The 18,967-nt window shown below is 44.3% G+C and overlaps 1 protein-coding gene across 3 annotated transcripts in view; it reads left to right on the top strand.

Moving 5' to 3' along the window:
- DLG3 (discs large MAGUK scaffold protein 3) overlaps window positions 1–18,967 on the top strand; it is a 507,232-nt gene that overhangs the window by 255,614 nt on the left and 232,651 nt on the right. For all 3 annotated transcript variants that reach the window (XM_029607251.1, XM_029607249.1, XM_029607250.1), the window contains one exon: window positions 16,306–16,482. In XM_029607251.1, coding sequence (XP_029463111.1) covers window positions 16,306–16,482 — 177 coding nt within the window. The remainder of the gene's footprint in view (window positions 1–16,305; window positions 16,483–18,967) is intronic.

The following is an 18,967-nucleotide window of genomic DNA, read 5'->3' as shown; positions in this document are numbered from 1 at the left end:
GAAGGGATAGAAGGTAAAGTTTGTCTGTTTTTGGATGATACTAAGATCTGCAACAGAGTGTACATGCCTGAAGGAATAGAGAGAATAAATGATTTAAGAAATCTTGGAGTGGTTGAAGATTTGGCAGCTGGGATTCAATGCCAAGAAGTGCAGTCGTGCATCTGGAATGCGGTAATCCAAAAGAGCTGTATGATGGGGGGTGAAAGACTGTGTATGGACCATGAGAGGGATGTTGGAGTAAATAGTATCTGGCTATCTGAAAATGGCAAGCAATATGACAAGGAGATAACTAAAGAAAGAAGAATGCTGGGCTGCATAAAAAGAGGAATAACCAGTAAGAAAAAGGTGATAATGCCCTTGTTCAAATCCTTATAGGTCTATCCAGTAACGAGCGGTAGGAAGAGCTGCGTTAGTGCCCGGCGCACCCGCGGTTGCCACACGCACAGTGCAGCTCACCTACCGCTCGATCCTGTATGTAAATAGCTTGCAAATGCAAGCTGCGTCTAAGAAGTGTCCATGAAGCATTAAGCCCGCGCAACCCATTTTACTGTATAGAGCGCCTATACAGTATCCTGGGTGCGCGGGCCTAACGCTTCACGGCCACGCTGGTATCTGTCATTTCAAATGTCATTTGAAATGACAGATACCAGGAAGTCGGGATTGCTGGCGAAGCGACTTACTTTTTGCACCCCCCCTCCGGACATCGGACGACCTCTCCTGCCTCCAGCTGCTCGCGAAGATGGACGCCTGCACGGCCGCTGAAGACGTGACGTCACAACGTTTGGCGTCACGGCATGTGATGTCACGTCTTCAGCGGCCGTGCAGGCGTCCATCTTCGCGAGCAGCTGGAGGCAGGAGAGGTCGTCCGATGTCCGGAGGGGAGCTGCAAAAGTAAGTCGCCGAGTGTAGGATTGCCCGTCCTCTCCCTTCTCTCTCTTGCAATTTTTTTTTTTCGCTTTTTTTTTGCTTCGGGAGGAGGGGAGAGGACTGGGGCTGCCCCGGAGACCAGCATCCATGGACGCGGCCAGGGCAGGTGAGCGGGGGCTGGGGGAAAGCTTGCTGCCTACCCTTACCCCTGCCTCTAACACAGGGGTAAGGGTAGGCGGTAAGTTAGCAGGTTAAACGCGCGGCAAAACGGCAGGGTAAAATAGCGATAGTCGGGGCGCGGGTTACTGGATGCTAGGGAATAGCTAATTCACTCGTTTGCATGCAATATACATGCCGCGTGCGGAAGGGGTTGCCCGGGGATTTTAGGACGCGGTAAGGGTAGATTAAAGGGGGTTGTGGATCGCAGGAAGGGCTAACGCGGCCGGAAAGTGAGTAGAACACGGGTTAGGAGCGGGGTAAACGCGGCCGCACTTTACTGGATAGACCTGTTAGTGAGGTCTCACTTGGAGTACTGAGTTTAGTTCTGAAGCCCATTTCTCAAAAAGGATAGAGACAGGATGGAGGTGGCTTAGAGAAGGACGACCAAAATGGGGTCTGTATTAGAAGACTTATGAGGAGAGGCTAAAGAATCTAAATATGTATACCCTGGAAGAGAGCAGGTGCAGGGGCAATATGATACAGACCTTCAGATACCCTGAAAGGTTTTAATGATGTACCAACTTCATATCTTTTCTGATGGAAAGGAAAAAGTAGAACTAGGGCTCAAGAAATTAAACCCTAAGGAGGACGACTCATAGAAACATAGAAGTGATGGCAGAAGAAGACCAACGGCCCATCCAGTCTGCCCAGCAAGCTACGCAGTTTATCCATTTTTTTTTCCCCCTTTTTCTCCCTCCCACCCGTCTCTATTGGCTTCCAGCACCCTCCGGCCCCAATTCCCTTCCACCCCTCCACCAATGCAGAGAGCAGCGCCATCCTAGTGAACATCCAGCTCAATCAGGGGTAGCAACTGCCGCAACCAGCAGGCCACACCCCTGCCTCTTACCCACCCCTGTTTTGTTTGCTTGTTTGGTTTTTTTTTTTGTTTTTTGAGATGGCAGCCCTCTATCCTTCCGCTCCGTGAAGGTGAAACACCAACCACTGGCCACTGGCATCCCGCTCCGTGAATGCCTGAGTGGCTACTGCCGCTCCGTGGAGTGTTTTGCTGCCTGAAGGTGGAACACAAACTACTGGCCACTGGCATCCCGCTCCGTGAATGCCTCAGTGGCTACTGCCGCTCCGTACAGTGTTTGCTGCCTCCTCTCTATTTATGCCCACTAGACTTGATGGATCCACAGTGTTTATCCCACGCCCCTTTGAAGTCCTTCACAGTTTTAGACTTCACCACTTCCTCCGGAAGGGCATTCCAGGCATCCACCACCCTTTCCGTGAAGAAATACTTCCTGACATTGGTTCTTAGTCTTCCTCCCCGGAGCCTCAGCTCGTGACCTCTGGTTCTGCTGATTTTTTTCCTACGGAAAAGGTTTGTCGTTGTCTTTGGATCATTAAAGTTTTTCAAGTATCTGAAAGTCTGAATCATATCACCCCTGCTCCTCCTTTCCTCCAGGGTGTACATATTTAGATTCTTCAATCTCTCCTCGTATGTCATCCGATGATGATCCTCCACCTTCCTGGTCGCCCTTCTCTGTACCGCTTCCATCTTGTCGTTGTCTCTTTGTAGATACGGTCTCCAGAACTGAACACAGTACTCCAGGTGAGGCCTCACCAAGGACCTGTACAAGGGGATAATCACTTCCCTTTTCTTACTCGATATTCCTCTCTCTATGCAGCCCAGCATTCTTCTGGCTTTTGCTATCGCCTTGTCGCATTGTTTCAGAACCAACATCAGGAAATATTTCTTCACGAAGAGTGTGGTGGATGCCTGGAATGCCCTTCCGGAGGGGGGTTATAAGGCTCGGGGTAACTGCACGGAGCGGCAGTTGCTATCCTTAAGAGAAAAATGGGAATAATCTACATGGCATAGCAGATACTATCATAAGAAGCTTGCTGGGCAGACTATATGGATTATTTGGTCCTTTTCTGCCATTATTACTATGTTAGCAATCATAAACTCCTAGTATCAGAAGCTCTGTCTATAGTAGTATACGCTGATTACATTCAGTTTGTAATTCCCTGTAAACCAGATGGTAGACCCCCAGCTGGAAAATTGGTAGAAAGTTTAGCGTTATGTTTTTATGTTCTTATGCAAAAAATATATAATGGAGAAAATCAAACCTCACAGCAAACCTCACAGCAAAGCATAAAAAATATGGAGTGAGGGGGTAACAGAATCAAAATATAGGGAGACTGATATTTAGCGCTACTTAGCCTGATAAATAAGGACTAGCAACTGTACCCATTCTACGCCCGGGCGGCGAGCCTTTTTATTGGCACATCTGCTCTTGTTTTGAGCAGAATTTCCCTAGAAATTCACTGTAAGTGTCCCTTCCACATACACATGCCCTCATACAGACTCCCTCACTCTCTGGCATGCACACACATCCCTTCATATAGGCTCCCTCTCTGAAACCCATACTCAAGCATCCCGCGCACTCCCCCTCTTACCAACCGAGCTGTCTCTCGCACTCCCCCACACCCCCTCTCCTCTCTCACACACACATTCTCTCTCACCGGCATCCCCCTCCCCTCATATAGGCTCCCTCTCTCTGAAAACCACACTCAAGCATCCCCCCACCCACCCTCTCTTACCTCCCATGCTCTCTCTCACCCTCCCCACCCCCTCTCACCAACCATGCTCTCTGTCACCCCCCTCTCTCACACACACAATCTCTCTCACCGGCATCCCCCCCCTCCAATGCTCTCACACCCTCCTGCTCTCTCTCACCCTCCTCTCCCCGACATACATTCTCTCTCACCAGCATGCTGTGGGATATGCACAGTTCGTGGCGAAGATGAAGGCCCGGCACGCCGTTTGTGGCACACGGGGGCCTTCCGTTTTTGCCTTGAGCAGAAAATAGCAGCGGAGACCCCAGCATGCCGCGAACGGAGCGTGTCCCATGGCACACGCTCCATTCGCGGCGAAGATGAAGGCCCGAGTGTGCCGATCACTGCACAAGGGGGCCTTCCCTTTTCACTGCGAACGGTGCGCCGGGCCTTCATCGTCGCCGCGAATGGAGCATGTGCCGTGGGACGCGCTCCGTTCGCGGCATGCCAGGGTCTCCTCTGCTATATTCTGCCTGGCCCACGATGGCCGCTGTCCTTCGTACCTCTGGCGTGTTTGAGCCTCCAAGGCGGCCAGGGAGCTGCCTGCTCCATCTATTGGCAGGCTGCGGAACATGCGCGAGCACTGACGGACACACTACCAAGCCCAATATATTATGGATTTATCCAGTTAAGTGATAGCCGCTGAATATTTGGCTAAGAATATTGCCAGTTATCTTGGGGGCTGGCAGTGGGTGGATCGAGGTGGGCCAACGTATTAATTTAATTATTTATGAATTGCCTTTTCCAGATTTAAAAAATTGCTCAGAGCCTGTATTTTGCCTTATCTGGTTAACTGAATAAGCTAGACTCTCAAAGTTATTCGGATAACTAGAACTTATCAGGTTATATTCAGCAGCATATCTTTGAATATTGGACCCATAATGTCCCAAAGTTAAAGAATAAGCCAATTTCTTTATTCAGTCCAAAACAATCAAAGCATTCAGAATAAATTTTTGAGAAACATGAGTCCCCAGATACGTGTATTTTGCTGTTAAAAAAAGAAATATCCGACTGGCCATCTTTTGAGGAAGTCTCCTCTATAGAAATGGAAACTGTTATAAAAAAATTAAATCCAACGAATCATCCATTAGATTCTATTCCTTCGGTTGCTCTAAAACCAATTGCACATATAATAGCTCCCATTTTTGCAAAAATTGTTAATCTTTCGTTATCTGAAGGATATCTGCCAGAAGTGATGAAGCTGGCCACGATTAAACCCATTCTAAAAAAAACCTACTCTAAATCCCGATCTATTGAGTAACTATAGACCAATATCAAATCTTTCCTGTTTAGCAAAAATTATCGAGAAAATTGTTCACAAACAATTAGTAGAACACTTAGAATCTAACAATATTTTATATTCTAATCAATTTGGCTTTCGTCAACACTTGAATACTGAAACACTCTTATTATCATTAACGGATACAGTATTAAGAGGTTTTGATTCTGGACAAAAATATATCCTTGTATTACTGGATCTGTCGGCGGCATTTGACACGATAGACCATGATATTTTAATATAAAGACTAGAAGAGATTGGTCTTACAAATAAGACCCTTGAATAGATAGCTTCTTTTTTTTACAACAAAGATCCTTTCAAGTGAAAATAGGTAATACCTTTTCTGATAAAATTCAACTTCAAACTGGGGTCCCACAGGGGTCCGCATTATCGGCAACCCTATTTATTATTTATTTACTTCCAGTGTGTCATCTGTTAGCAGGCTTAGGTCTAAATTTCTATATTTATGCTGATGATATTCAGCTTTTTATACCCATAGTAGACACAATTGAACAAACATTTAAATTAATAAATATTTACCTTAGAGCCATTAATCAGCTACTATGCCATATGAAATTAGCCCTAAATATGGAAAAAATGGAAATTATTCTTCTGGATAGGAAATCAAAAGATAATATTAATAATACTAACAATACCCTGGTATGAAATAATATCAAATTAGCACTTTCTGACTCAGTCAAAGATCTGGGGATTACTATTGACTGCCAACTAAACTTTAAAAAACATATCTCTCAAGTTACGAGAAGGATACTATAAACTGTTGGTGTTGTGAAAATTGAAACCGCTATTAGATGTTAGTGACTTCCGATTGGTATTGCAAGCTTTGATCTTTTCATCTTTGGATTATTGTAACTCTCTCCTCTTGGGCCTCCCACAATCTACTTTGTGCCTCTTACATATATTGCCTCTTGCTGCACAGTGCTTCAGCACTGTGCAGCAAGAGTATTAACAGATTGTAAGAAACGTGAACATATTAGTCCTGTGTTAATTAATCTGCCTTGGCTCCCAATAACACAGAAGAGAATACAGTATAAAGAGTGTTGTATATTACATAAAGCGATATATGGACAAAAAATGGACTGGTTGAACTTTTTAATTCATTTACACGTTCTACAGAGATCTTTGAGATCAGCGAATAAAGGATTGCTGCAAATCCCATCTGTGAACTCAGCTCATCTTGTACTAGTCCGAGATAGGTCCATCTCAATTGTAGGTCCATGTATCAGGAATACGATGGCGATTGAATTGCGTTTAGAATCAGAGTTTAAAGCTTTTAAGAAAGCCTTAAAGACATGGCTCTTCGAGCAGACTTATGCTGATCACCTTGAAAAAAGGACTAGCTAGTATGAAGAAACGCTATTTTACTTTTTGTTTTTATGTTGATTTTTTAATAATTGTATTTGTTATTAGTCATTTTAATGTATTTTAGATACTGTTATTATTGATTTTATGGTTTTGTAAGATGTAAACCGTCGTCGGTATACAAAACATTTTAAATAAATAAAATAAAAGCTTCTTTGGTAAAGACAGATCGCTATAGTAAAAAGGCTGAAAGAAATCTAAGTTTTGCTTGGCAAATTTTTTTTTTCAAGTATTGGGGAGAAGTAAACTATTGGGGTATATTATTTAGTGTGTTTGAGTGTTTGCTTTTAATAATCAGGCAGATAATAAGCAGAAGTTAGTGTGTTTGTATTTCCTCTCTCACCCACCCCTAGCTCATCCTGTAATTTATAGGCAGGTGCCAGTTTCACACTAAAAAAACCCCCCAAAAACAAAATCAGCCTTTTAACTTCACAAATTCCCCATACCTTATTGAGAGTTTGATCATTCCCCTATAGGCCACTACCAGACATATAGTGAATTCACTAATACATTTAAAGGATGCTAATTAGACACATTCCTACTCCCATAGCAGCCTAAAACTTAACTAGAAACTGAACAGATTTGAGATGAAGGCAGCAGTCCAGCAGCAAGAGGGGGGCCTCCCAGTCTTTTGAATTGAGTGTCACATGTTTGATTGCTTTTTTACCTTCTGGTGAGAAGTTGTACATGTGCATCCGATGCAAAGAGCTCCTATCTCTCAGAGAAACGAGTCTGATCTCTGGAGGAGCTGAGGCAGACAGAGAGGTATATAGATGAGACCTTCAGGGACATAGCCAAGTCCCAACTTCAGACTGGCAGTCCTGGTGCTGCCTTGGAGGAAGAAGGTCTCATGATCGGAGAGCATCAACCTGGTGCAGCAGGAAAGGATCCTGTAGCAAGGACCTGCTCTCCAGGTGGTGCATTGTCCTTTTGCACTGAGGATGTTTCCTAGGGCTACTGCCCAGGAGGGAAGGGTTAAGTTGACCATCATAGTTGGTGATTTGATTATTAGGAATTTAGTCAGCCGGGTGGCTGGTGGGAGTGAGGATCACCTGGTAACCTGGCTACCTGGTGCAAAGGTGGTGGACCTCGCGCGTCACCTAGATAGGATTTTAGACAGTACTGGGGAGGAGCCGGCTGTCGTGGTCCATGTGGGTACCAACAACATAAGAAAATGTGGGAGGGAGGTTCTGGAAGCCAAATTTAGGCTCTTAGGTAGAATGCTGAAATCCAGAACCTCCAGGGTAGCATTCTCTGAAATGCTCCCTGTTCCACGCGCAGGTCCCCAGAGGCAGGCAGAGCTCTGGAGTCTCAATGCGTAGATTCAGTTTTGCAAGGAACTGGGGAACCTTTTGGGGAAGGGGAGTCTTTTCCAAAGGGATGGGCTCCACCTTAATCAGTGTGGTACAAGTCTGCTGGCGATAACCTTTAAAAAGGAGAGCAGCTTTTACACTAGAATAAAGGGGAAGCCAACAGTCGCTCAGCAGCTCATGGTTTGGAGGGCGGTATCTTCAAAGGATACTAATGATGCATTAGAATTAGGGCATCCAGACAGTGAGGTTCCAATAATAAGAAAAGTAGTCCAAGTACCTAACTAAAAACTCACCTGAGCTAAAAAAAATTTCTAACTTATCCCTATCAATTAAAAATCAGAATGAAAATACAAACAAAAAACAAACTTTGAAACGTTTGTATGCTAATGCCAGAAGTCTAAGAAGTAAGATGGGAGAATTAGAATGTATAGCAGTGAATGATGACAGACTTAATTGGCATCTCAGAGACATGGTGGAAGGAGGAAAACCAATGGGACGGTCCAGAATATTGTTGCTAGATTTATAGGATTCTATTACACCTGTATTGTATAAATTGTACTCATTATCAGTTTATTGCTGTATATAATTTACAATGGTTTATTTAAAATATGACATAGCTTGGTCCCTTCATATTTAGTCCACCAATTTACTCTGTATGTGTCAACTAGGGATTTAAGATACACTCAGATGGATTTGCTTACTGTTCCAGATTATTGTGCTGTTAAACTGTAGAGAAACTGTGCTAGAATGTGGCAGTGCTGAAACTTTGTGTTATGCTTGCCGACCACGGGAACCCGGGCCGCTTGGTAATGGCGGGAAGTCACCGGTGCTCTCCCTCATGGCCCTGAGCGGCCATTCGCTGCTGCCATCCGAGGTACCATGCCTCCGGCTCCTCCTCTTCTTTCACGTCCAAACGCTGCTGCTGCCTCCTCCCGGCCGGCATGCCACCAAGCCTCCTGCATGCTAGTTTCCCATAGGGACACGCGCAAGCCTCTCTACTCTACTTAAAGGGCCCGTGGCGGGAAAAGTCCCGCGGCCCTTATGGATGACATCACCGCGCAGGGGCTGCTTAAGACCAGCCCCTGCATGCAGGCAGCGCCTTGGCAACAGGTCTCCTCGCTTCCTGTAATCTGCATGTTGCTCCTGAGTTCCTTGTTCTTTTGGATCACTTCAGCTTTGATTCTGGACCGTGCACTTGACCACAGGATATGCCGACCACGAGAGACGCCGCTTGCCCCGACCCTTGCCTGGAACCTGCTCCCTCACTCCACTGCCTGTTCTTGGACCTGGTCTACTCTCCAGCACCTCTCCTCCTCCTGGACTTCCATCATACAGAGACCCCACCACGTAAGTCCAACTGGCCCCGGCACCCAAGGTCTCAACCTAGGGCAATGTGGGCTGGTAGTGGTGAAGTAGCGGGGTCTCTGTTCCTCATCAGCCTCGCCTACTGATGGTGGGGGCCTGTGGGGCTCCTCCCCACAGGTAGCGTCAACTCTTCCTCAGTCCAAGGGTCCACCAGCGCAACACTTTGGAATTCCCTTGCTGTTCAGAGAAGACTACTGATCTTTGTATTTTTTGCAGATGAAACAAATGAAGGCTTTGCTTTTTCAGAAATATTTTATTTAAATGTTATATATAATGAAATTTTGTTTTAATTTTAGATTTCATTGTGTATTAGGTTTTTATTGTAGATTTATATCTGTGCTGTATTCTATTTTCTGTATTTTTATGTTGTATTGTATTATAAATCGCATTTGGCTATTTTGTAAATATGATCCATAAATCAAAATTGAAGGTAGACCTATCTCTGAATAGCCTTTGATTGTCTGATTTATGTGGGGCTTGCTTCATCTGAAACCTCCCATCAGGCCTCTTGCTGAGTCATGGGACTGTAATGTGGTCCTGTCCCAGCTAATAAAAGCTCTGTTTGAGCCTCTGCACTCATAACCTGAAGTACTTGACCAGAAAGGTCATATTTTTGGTGGTAGTGACTTCAGTGCACAGAATCAATGAGTGCAGTCTTTAGTAACTTATCTGCCTTATATGAAGTTTTATCAGGGTGATTCTGCTCATCCATATTAAGTTTCTGCCGAAGGTGGTGTCTGAATTCCATCTTATCCAGTCAATTGTCCTTCCAACATTTTTTCCCAGGCCATATGTCCAGCAAGGTGAACAAGGACTACAAGAGACCCTTGACCTTCTATTTGGAGCAGCTGAAGCCCATAGAACGTCCATCCAGCTCTTTGTTTCCTTTGACACCAACAAACTGAGGACTGCTGATGCCAGACACACTTTATCCAGTTGGCTAGCAGGTTTCATCTCCTTCTGTTATATCCAGGGAGGCCTAGATCTGGTGGGTTATTTCAAGACGGTGTGTCTGAGCCAAGGTAGTGCCAGTAGCCAACGAGGAGGTCTGCAAAGCTGTGATGTGGAGTTCTCTCCACACAATCACTTTACACTATTGTTTGGATAGGTAGGACTGAGATTAGGAAGTTGGATTATTGTGAGCAACCCACTCTTCACTCCCTTGATAGCATAGGCAAGGGGAATAGTAATTGGGAGAAAACAAGACGCAGATAGAGAAAGCATGAGCTAATGATGCTGCAGGCCATGGAACAATAGAGTGGAAAGCAGCAAGCTACGACTCCCCATAAACCAACCATTAGTTTGGTTTTTTTGGATTATTACAAACATTGGTGGTAAGACATGGTGAGGGAGAGGAGGGCTTGGATGTTGGATTATGTAGGAAACTTGTATCCTCATCTACATAGGAGGTTGGAAAGACATCAAAATCTGACTTGGATAAGCAATAATATACTACAAGTGGTCAAACTTATACCAAGGATGTGCAGTCCCAAAATTTTGGGTTTGGTTCATTTTTTTCAGTGTGTGCATTTTTATTTCATTTTTTTGGTTCATTTTATGAATTAGAAACATGGTCAGAGAAAGTCTTTCTACCTCCAGAGGAAATACTATCCTCTGGCCCCTCACTTCCATTCGCAGTGATTGTGCCGCCAAATTGCCCCCCCTGCCCATTTTATAGTAACATAGTAAGGACGGCAGAAAAAGACCAAAATGGTCCATCTAGTCTGCCCAGCAAGCTTCCCAAGGTGTAGTAACTGTTTTATAGTAAGCGCCATGCAGGTTACCCCCATGTTTCTCTTGAGGGTAGTAACTGCCGCTCCGTGCAGGTTAAGCATTTTTATTTATTCCCATCCTCTAGCCTTTTAGGGATCCACAGTGTTTATCCCATCCTTCACAGTTTTAGTCTTCATCACTTCCTCCGGAAGGGCATTCCAGGCATCCACCACTCTCTCAGTGGAGAAATATTTCCTGACATTGGTTCTAAGTCTTCCTCCCTGGAGTTTCAAATCTTGACCCCTAGTTCCTAATACATTGTTTCCAATGGAAAAGGTTTGTTGATGACCATCGATCATTAAAACCTTTCAAGTATCTGAAGGTCTGTATCATATCACCCCTGTTCCTCCTCTCCTCCAGGGTATACATATTCAGGTTCTTCAACCTCTCCTCATAAGTCATTCGATGGAGACCACCCACCATTTTGGTTGCCCTTCTCTGGACTGCCTCTATCCTGTCTCTTTTGAGATATGGTCTCCAGAACTGAACACAGTACTCCAGGTGAGGCCTCACCAAGGACCTGTTTTAGGGGGATTATCACTTCCCTTTTCTTACTAGATATTCCTCTCTCTATGCAGCCCAGCATTCTTCTGGCTTTGGCTATCGCTGTGTCACACTGCTTCGTCGACTTCAGGTTGTTAGACACTATCACCCAAAGGTCTCTCTTCTGCTCCATGCACATCAGCCCTTCACCTCCCAACGCATTTTGGGGGCCAATAGTGCATCAGGAGGTACTATATTGGGACCTCTCTGCCCTCTTAACGGCCAAAGCGGGCAAGCCTGTGCCTCCAGGGTAAAGAGGGTAGAGAGTCATTTCCCTGTACTTCCTGATTCCTAAGAGAACAGGGGGACTCTGTCCCATCCTAGACCTAAGGACCTTGAACAAGTTTCTAAAAAAAGAAAAATTCAAGATTGTTTCCCTGTGCACCCTGATTCCCCTCCTGCTAAAAGGGGACTGGCTATGCTCCCTCGGTTTAAAGGATGCATACACACACATCGAGATCTTTCTGAGTCACAGGAAGTATCTCAGATTTGAAGTGGGAAACCAGAACGTCTAATACAGAGTGTTGCCGTTTGGGCTAGCGTCTGCCCCATGTGTCTTTATAAAATGTCTGGCCATGGTCGGAGAGCACCTCTGCAGACTAGGAGTGCATGTTTCCCTTATTTGGACGATTGACTGGTCAAGAGCACCTCCCAGGCTGGGGCAGTTTGGCCCTTGCGCTTGACCATCCAGGTGTTGGAGTCAACTACTCAAAAGTCCCATTTCAGCCCTTCACCTCAATTGGACTTTATAAGAGACTTGCTAGATAAGGCCTAGGCAAAAGCCTTCCTGCCATAATCCAGCAGGGAAGCATGGGATTGTACCTCCTGTGTCGTGATACAGTCCACATTTGGTCCTGGGCCCTGTCTCACAGGATGGTGCTCAGGGCCATGTATCTAGCTGGAATGGAGAATTTGATAGTGGACAGGCTGAGTCGTGCTTTCAGAACCCATGAGTGGTCTCAGGACAGAGTGTAGCGAATCGGATCTTCCGCCTCTGGGAAAGCTCAGAGGTGGACTTGTTTGCGTCCCCCTGCAATAAGAAGGTGACTCAGTTCTGCTCCCTGTACAGATTGGACAGCAAACCAGACTCGGACACCTTTACCCGACATTGGGGCGGGGGTCTTCTGTATTTATATCCTCCAATTCCTCTAGGTATGAAGCTTCACGAGGAACCAGGGACTGTGATCCTCATAGCTCCTTATTTGCTGTGGCAGGTTTGTTTTCCACTCTTTCAGGAGTTGTCCATCCGGAAACCTATCAGTCTGGGGACTTCCCCAGACCTCAGCACGCAAGATCAGGGCAGGCTGTGGCATCCCAGCCTCCAGGCCCTGTCTCTCACAGCCTGGATGTTGAGAGGTTGATCCTGCAGCCGCTTGATCTTTGAGGATGTGTCTCTGGTCTTGGTAGCTTCCAGAAAGCCTTCCACTAGAAAGTCCTGTGGTCTGAAGTGGAGGAAGTTTTCTGTGTGGTATGAGCAGGAGCCCTAGATCTGTTTTCCTGCCCTGTGCAAAAACTGCTTGACTACCTTCTACACCTATAGGAAGCTTGCTTGAAAACCAGTTCTGTTAGAGTTCATCTCAGTGTAGCTGGTATGCCCATCTCTTTACAGTGGGGCATTCTTCAATTGAAGCTTCCCCTAAGGCCTCCTGCTGTGTCTTGGGATCTCAATGTGGTGTTAGCTCAGCTGATTAAAGCTCCTTTTGAGCTGCTGTGCTCCTGTGACCTTAACTGGAAGGTTTAAAGGATGCATACACACACATCGAGATCTTTCTGGGTCACAGGAAGTATCTCAGATTTGAAGTGGGAAACCAGAACGTCTAATACAGAGTGTTGCCGTTTGGGCTAGCGTCTGCCCCATGTGTCTTTATAAAATGTCTGGCCGTGGTCGGGGAGCACCTCTGCAGACTAGGAGTGCATGTTTTTTGTGACAGTCACTTCAGCGGGCAGGGACAGCAAGCTCCAGGCATTAGTGACTTATCTACTTTATACTAAATTTAATCATGACAGTGGTCTTGCGTACGCAACCTATGTTCCTGCCTAGGGTGGTGACAGATTTCCATCTTAACCAGTCAATCGTCCTGTCAATATTGCAAGAGAGCCTTAGCCTTCTGTCTGGAGCGGACAGAAGCCCATAGACAGTCCACCCAACTTTTCATTTCCTTTGATAGGAGTAGATTGGGAGTTGCCGTTGCCAAACAGACATTACCCAATTGCTAGCAGACTGCATCGCCTTCTGTTATGCTCAGGTGGGACTGCATCTTGGGGATCATGTCAAGAATCATTCTGTCAGAGCCATGGCAATGTCAGTTACCCACTTGCAAACAGTTCCAATGGAGGCGATCTGCAAGGCTGCGATGTGGAGTTCTCTCCACACATTCGCTTTCCACTACTGTCTGGATAAGGATGGCTGACGTGACAGTAGGCTCAGCCAGTCTGTCCTCAGGAATCTCTTTGAGGTATAGAACCCAACTCTCCCTGCCTAGGGCCCATTGTTAGAGTTCAGGCTGTCTCCCCTTCTGTTCTTAACAGCACGGTGGTGGTTGTTGTGTCCATTGGCACTTGGTTGGTCCTTGTTGGTCCCCTTTTGTGTTGCGGAGCAGCTTTTAGCTATGGATTCACCCTTGTGTGAGGACTACCATCCTGCTTGTCCTAGGAGAAAGCAGAGTTGCTTACCTGTAACAGGTGTTCTCCTAGGACAGCAGGATGTTAGTCCTCACGAAACCTGCCCGCCACCCCCCAGGAGTTGGGTTTCTCCTATTTTTAATTTTTAACATAAATGTTAAGTGCTAAACACACTTAAGGCGCTTTTCCACAGACGCAAGGATACCATACCAAAATATCAATTTTTAAATTGCATATCAGTAAGCAATACAGGTACCCTTGGGAGGTGCAGAGTCGCAGCGGTTCTCTGGCTAAATGCCCAGGAGAAGCACTACTCTATCTCAGTTTGTACATTAGCTGCTTCATTTTTTTGAAGTTGTTAAACATTGGATAAAGGTGAACCAGTAGATGTAGTATACTTGGATTTTCAGAAGGCGTTTGACAAAGTTCCTCATGAGAGGCTTCTAGGAAAAGTAAAAAGTCATGGGATAGGTGGCAATGTCCTTTCGTGGATTGCAAACTGGCTAAAAGACAGGAAACAGAGAGTAAGATTAAATGGACAATTTTCTCAGGGAAAGGGAGTGGGCAGTGGAGTGCCTCAGGGATCTGTATTGGGACCCTTACTTTTCAATATATTTATATATTGAAAAGTAAGGGTGAGTGAGATTATCAAATTTGCAGATGACACAAAATTGTTCAGAGTAGTTAAATCACAAGCAGATTGTGATAAATTGCAGGAAGACCTTGTGAGACTGGAAAATTGGGCATCAAAATGGCAGATGAAATTTAATATGGATAAGTGCAAGGTGATGCATATAGGGAAAAATAACCCATGCTATAGTTACACAATGTTAGGTTCCATATTAGGTGCTACAACCCAAGAAAGAGATCTAGGCGTCATAGTGGATAGCACATCGAAATCGTCGGTTCAGTGTGCTGCGGCAGTCAAAAAAGCAAACAGAATGTTGGGAATTATTAGAAAGGGAATGGTGAATACAACGGAAAACATCATAATGCCTCTGTATCGCTCCATGGTGAGACCGCACCTTGAATACTGTGTACAATTCTGGTCGCTGCATCTCAAAAAAGATATAATTGCGATGGAGAAGGTACAGAGAAGGGCGACCAAAATAAGGGGAATGGAACAGCTCCCCTATGAGGAAAGACTAAAGAGGTTAGGACTTTTCATCTTGGAGAAGAGACGGCTGAGGGGGGGGATATGATAGAGGTGTTTAAAATCATGAGAGGTCTAGAATGGGTAATAGAAAGACTAGGGTCATTCCATGAAAGTTAGCATATAGCACATTTAAAACTAATCTTTTTTTTTACTCAACGCACAATTAAACTCTGGAATTTGTTGCCAGAGGATGTGGTTAGTGCAGTTAATATAGCTGTGTTTAAAAAAGGATTGGAGGAGAAGTCCATTACCTGCTATTAATTATGTTGACTTAGAAAATAGCCACTGCTATTACTAGAAATGGTAACATGGAACAGGCTTGCTGTGGACCCTTGGTCTGACCCAGTATGGCATGTTCTTAATGTATGTCTCCATCTCCTGTCTTTCATTCTTTCTGGTCCCCTACTCAATCTGTCTTCAACCCCTATATTTTGTTCTGTGTCTGGTCCCCCAGCCTTCCTCACACACAATTACGCACATACACTCTCCCTGGTTCCCCTTCTCACTCCCATTTTGTACTTATTGAAAAGAAATCTTTTCTAAATTGGGCATGCTGTTCAGAGCATAATATTTGTTTCTGTGTCTTGCACTTTGTGTTTTAATTTGTTGGTGTAAAAAAAAAAAAGTCTGAATGCTGCTGCATTTCTTTATTGTGGTATTAAATAGGAGAGAGAAAAACTGTGCAAACTGCTTAAACTGCATATAAATAAAAGACAACAAAACTGGAAAGGACACAAAATGTCCAAAGTCATTTACCTCCATAAACACACTTTACTTACTTTTGTCATCAGTGTTTCTTTTTAGCATTTTTCAAACTGAACTGAAAGCACTGCAGCAGTGATTCCATCCATTGTCTGGGGGCATGATAATGTCTATAAAAGAAGACCAATTAAGTCCACACTTGTGGGGAAGGTGGAGCATGTGCCTGGCACCTACCCTATTGAAAATGACCCTGATTCAATATGGCTGAGAGAATTTTCAGTGGAATCAAAGTTGAAAACTAGAAAATCCCCTGCATAAGCATGTTTTTCAATATCTTAATTTATTAAACCTTCATCAGTGTTTCACCATAGGAGTCTGCCATGGACTGACTGTAAATTGGAGACCTAAGTGTGTGTTCTATCTTTTCCTATGAACTTTATGAGCAAGTATATTGGGGACAGTACCCCATGACAGCCACCCAAATTAAGAGATGATTCTTTTTTTTTGTTCTCTTTTAGAGCCCTATTTGACTATGACCGGACACGGGATAGCTGCCTGCCAAGCCAGGGCCTGAGCTTCTCATATGGGGATATTCTGCATGTTATTAATGCCTCAGATGATGAGTGGTGGCAAGCAAGAGTAGTCACGCCTCATGGTGAGAGTGAACAGATCGGCGTCATTCCTAGCAAGAAACGGTGAGTGCTGCACATTGTCTTTTATATTCACCCCTTATACACAATTTTCCAGTGGTCCTTCATTCTTCCATATGTACCCTCACACATCCAGAATTCTTTAAAGATCAGCACTTCACATGGGTTGCATGACCTTTCTAGGTACTGAACAGACAGAAGATTCCAGAGCTCTCTGGAAAGGCAAAAGCCTTTCACTGCTCATATGCAGTTTCTGCAATGGGAACAGTCTTGAGGCTTCCTTCAGTTCCTTTTCATTTGAGATCGTCAGATGTGTCTTCCTATCCTGAGACCCCACAGAGCTTCTGCAAAAAATGTTTCTTGTGTTTTTTCTGCTAAAATCCTTGTAGTTTTTGCTTTAGTCAGATTTTATGGCTGCTTCATGTTCTTGCTGAGCTAGCCTGAGGTTTTCTTTGGTGTGGCCAGTGCCAGTAGGCCTCCTGGCCAAATTTATTTTCTTAACTTCAGAATAAATTTTCTTCACTTTGGATAAAGTGATGTGGCTGCCATGATAGTCCATTTGAATGCAGGGAAATGAAAGGATGAAAAGAAAAATTTCCCTATCCACAGAGAGCTTACATTCTGTTTGTACCTGAGGCAATGGAGGGTAAAGTGACTTGCCCAAGGTCAGAAGCGGAAGCAATGGGATTTAAACCCTGGTTTCTCTGATTCATAGCCCACTGCTCTAACCACTAGGCTACTCCTCCACTTTCAAGAGCTAATGTATTCAAGTATGTTCACTTATATTTTCAGGCAATATCATATTTTCTCTGTGGACAAGCAGGACAAATCTATCCACACAAGTGGGTGTTGTCATTAACAGTGCAGACATGGAAAACGCTCTCTCCCAAAGCTCAAAACAAAAAAAAAAAAAGCTTTTGAACTATGCAAGCCTCCTCAGTCATCTTTCAGCAAAGTGACAAAATGTGTTTTCTGTCTCTTAGCTGCTAATCCTACAATTTTTTTCCATTTACATTTTATTGAGAAGCCAAAACAAGAACAATATAGACAATCTCAACAGCTCAACAATGAATACAATTTAGGGTTATCCCATGTCCCCCATATATGTCACATACATTATTGATGTCTATAAAAAAACCTTTTTTTTTCCCCAATTACCCCCCACCCCCCCTCCCCCATGTTGGACCACCACAGCTTGTAAGGATTCCAAGTGTCCCGAAATTTACTCAAGCCTATTCCTTCTAATTGCCGTAACCTGCTCCATCTTGTATACCATTTCCAATCTGATCTGTGATACACTTGAGCTAAGGTTGGAGCATCCTCTTTCTTCCAGTTAACAGTGATGGTACATCGGGCTGCAATAAGTACTTGAGAAATCAGCTAATACATTTCATATGGTACACCCCCAGATGCCACACTAAATAAAAATATTAAAGGATCCCATCTTATTTGCCTCCCCATTAGAGAATGAATAAACCTTTCAACCTTCTTCCAAAGACGCACTATTATCCCACGCCCCCACCAAATATGTCCCATTGTGCACTCCTTCCTACATCACCTCCAGCAGCACACTAGTGTGCATTTCATGTAACCTGTGAGGGGTAAGATAGTTATAGTACACCTTCATGCTGTACTTTATTACATGCTCAAATAGGGAAGTTTTTACCACTGAATCCCTTATATCTTCTCATTTGTTAATGCTCAATTCTACTTTTAAATCTTTCCCAACCCTGTTCATGTCATAATTTAGTCTTAGGTTTACCGAGAAGTATTTTATGCACCTTGGAAGTCAAACCCTTTAAACTAGTATTCTTTCAACAGAGCATTTCCATTTCTGTAGTCCTGTTTCCTAGATGAATTTGCCCAACATTATGAAGAAGGTAATGCTGAACTTGAAAAAACACATACAAATCTGTATTGGTGATGCAAAACCTTTTCTTCAAGTTTTCAATGTTTATCATGATGCCTTTTGAAACCAGCTGTCCAAGAACAACCAGCCCCAAATGTTCCCATTTTGGAAAATCCCCCCCCCGTATACTTGACACAAATCCTCTGTTTTAGTGAATAGGCGGTAAAGGTGAGGCCTTCCTCCAAGGCAACCATTATTGAGAATATCTGTCCCATATCCTTAAAGTATGTCTAACATAAGGGTTATAAATCACTCCTGGCATCCAAAATTTTTTTCTACCCAGGGTATACTTTCAGAGGCGCCCCATGCACTAATTCTTGCTCTGTGTTCACTCATTGCTTGGCAACCTTGCTCTGTTGCCACTCCACATAAGCTCACATTTGAAATGCTGGATAATACTTTTCCATTGAGGTACATGCAAACCCCTATTCCCTTGGGCCAGTATAAAATATGACTAACTCTAGGAGGTCTTTGCCTCCAAACGAATCCCAGGAATTTCTTCTGAATTTGATTAAGCATCACCTTTGGCACCTCAATTGGGAGTGTCTGAAACAAATATGAGACAAGCTAGCATATTCATTTTCAGTACCGTGACTCGGCCTAACCATGAGATGGGTTCAT

The sequence above is a fragment of the Rhinatrema bivittatum genome, chromosome 6, assembly GCF_901001135.1.
Source record: "Rhinatrema bivittatum chromosome 6, aRhiBiv1.1, whole genome shotgun sequence".
Classification (NCBI taxonomy): Eukaryota; Metazoa; Chordata; class Amphibia; order Gymnophiona; family Rhinatrematidae; genus Rhinatrema; species Rhinatrema bivittatum.
The sequence above is the reverse complement of the archived record's forward strand: the minus strand, read 5'-3'. Positions and strand labels throughout refer to the sequence as shown.